A 1,691-nucleotide genomic window follows, 5' to 3' on the forward strand; every position below is an offset into this window, starting at 1 on the left:
CAAGGGGGGGCGCCGACCGCGGTCGGTAATTAGCGCCAATTACCGCTAATGAAGCTCGGTAATTACCGCGGTGCCCCCCCCATTGCCCCAATGAGCGCCGTTGATTGCCGCTAATTAGCGCTGATAACGGCTGCGTTTTTACCAAATTGCACCAAAAAAGGCAGAATTGGCCCATTTGGGGGCAAATTTGGGGAAATTGAGGCATTTTCCCCCAAAAAAGCTCTGTTTTTGTTCAAAAAGAGAAGTAAAAGCAGAATTGGCCCATTTGGGGGCAAATTTGGGGAATTTGGGCCATTTTTTCCTCCAAAAACCCCCGTTTTTGTTCCACAAAAAAAAAAAAAAAAAGGAAAAAAGAAGAAAAATTGGCCAATTTGGGGGCAAATCTGGGGAATTTGGGACATTTTCCCCCCAAAAAGCCCTGTTTTTGTTCAAATAAATAAATAAAAGCTGAATTGGCCAATTTGGGGGCAAATTTTGGGGAATTTGGGGCGTTTTTCTTCCAAAAAGTCCCATTTTTGTTCCAAAAAACACCAGAATTGTCCAATTTGGGGGCAAATCTGGGGAATTTGCGGCATTTCCCCCCMAAAAAAGCCCCGTTTCTGGCCGTTTTCGCCCCAGATTTTCTCCATCTGCGCCTTCGCGCCGTGCGGCGGCTTCGGCGGCTCCGTCTCCTTCCTCGTGAGCTGCGCCGGGGAGCCCAACCGGACGGTGACGGCCGCCTTCGAGTACCCGTTCCGGTGAGCGGGGCGCCACCAGCACCCAAGGGACCTGGGTTTTGGGGGGTCACCACCCATCTGGAGGGGGGTGGGGGCTCCTTCAAGGTCCAGGAACGTTCTRGAAGGTCCCTGTGACCTCCTGGAGAAGGTTGSTTGGGTTGGGGGCCACCAGCACCCATGGGTGAAGGAAAATGAAGGGTCTCCGGGGGGGTTTGGGGCTCCTGGAAGGTCCAAGATGGGCCTAGAAGATCCCTATGAGTCCTTGGCCAAGGGTGGTTGACTTGGTGGCCACCAGCACCCAAAGACGTGGGTTTTGGGGGGACACCACCCATCTGAAGGAGGTTTGGGGGCCCCTAGAAGGTCCCTATGAGCTTCTGGAGAAGGTTGCTTGGGTTGGGGGCCACCAGCACCCGAAGACGTGGGTTTTGGGGGGACACCACCCATCTGAAGGAGGTTTGGGGGCCCCTAGAAGGTCCCTATGAGCTTCTGGAGAAGGTTGGTTGGGTTGGGGGCCACCAGCACCCATAGGTGAAGGAAAACGAAGGGTCTCCAGGGGGTTTTGGGGCTCCTGGAAGGTCCCTGCGACCTCCTGGAGAAGGTGGGCTGGGCTGGTGGCCCCACGGAGCGGCTCTTGGGCGCAGGCTGAACCGCGCGGCCTTCGCGCCCTCGCTGCGGGGCCTCTGCAACGGCTCCGTGTGGACCTCCGACGTGCACCTCGTGGGCGACTTCTCCTCGGGCGCCCAGTTCTTCGTGGCCGTCGCCGTCCTCGCCTTCCTCTACAGCCTGGCCGCCCTCGGCCTCTACGTGGCCTTCCTGCCCCTCTACCGCGGCGGGCGGAGGCTGCCCATGGCCGTGAGTGACGCGGGGTCGCCAGYGCGGTGGGGACGGGCCCRTGGGGTCCTCAAGATGGTGGGGATGGCCCCGTGGGGTTCTCTAGATCATGGGGACAACCCTGTGGTGTCCTCAAGATGATGG

At 58.1% G+C, this 1,691-nt stretch overlaps 1 protein-coding gene across 1 annotated transcript in view; it reads left to right on the forward strand.

Moving 5' to 3' along the window:
- Positions 1–1,691, forward strand: part of LOC112953926 (flocculation protein FLO11-like) — a gene marked incomplete at its 5' end in the record, with an annotated part of 6,846 nt that overhangs the window by 3,124 nt on the left and 2,031 nt on the right. Inside the window, 2 exons of the mRNA XM_026047052.1 lie at positions 592–737; positions 1,358–1,568. Coding sequence (XP_025902837.1) covers positions 592–737; positions 1,358–1,568 — 357 coding nt within the window. The remainder of the gene's footprint in view (positions 1–591; positions 738–1,357; positions 1,569–1,691) is intronic.

Source organism: Nothoprocta perdicaria, unplaced genomic scaffold (assembly GCF_003342845.1).
Source record: "Nothoprocta perdicaria isolate Ctin4 unplaced genomic scaffold, notPer1 scaffold_1081, whole genome shotgun sequence".
Lineage (NCBI taxonomy): Eukaryota > Metazoa > Chordata > Aves > Tinamiformes > Tinamidae > Nothoprocta > Nothoprocta perdicaria.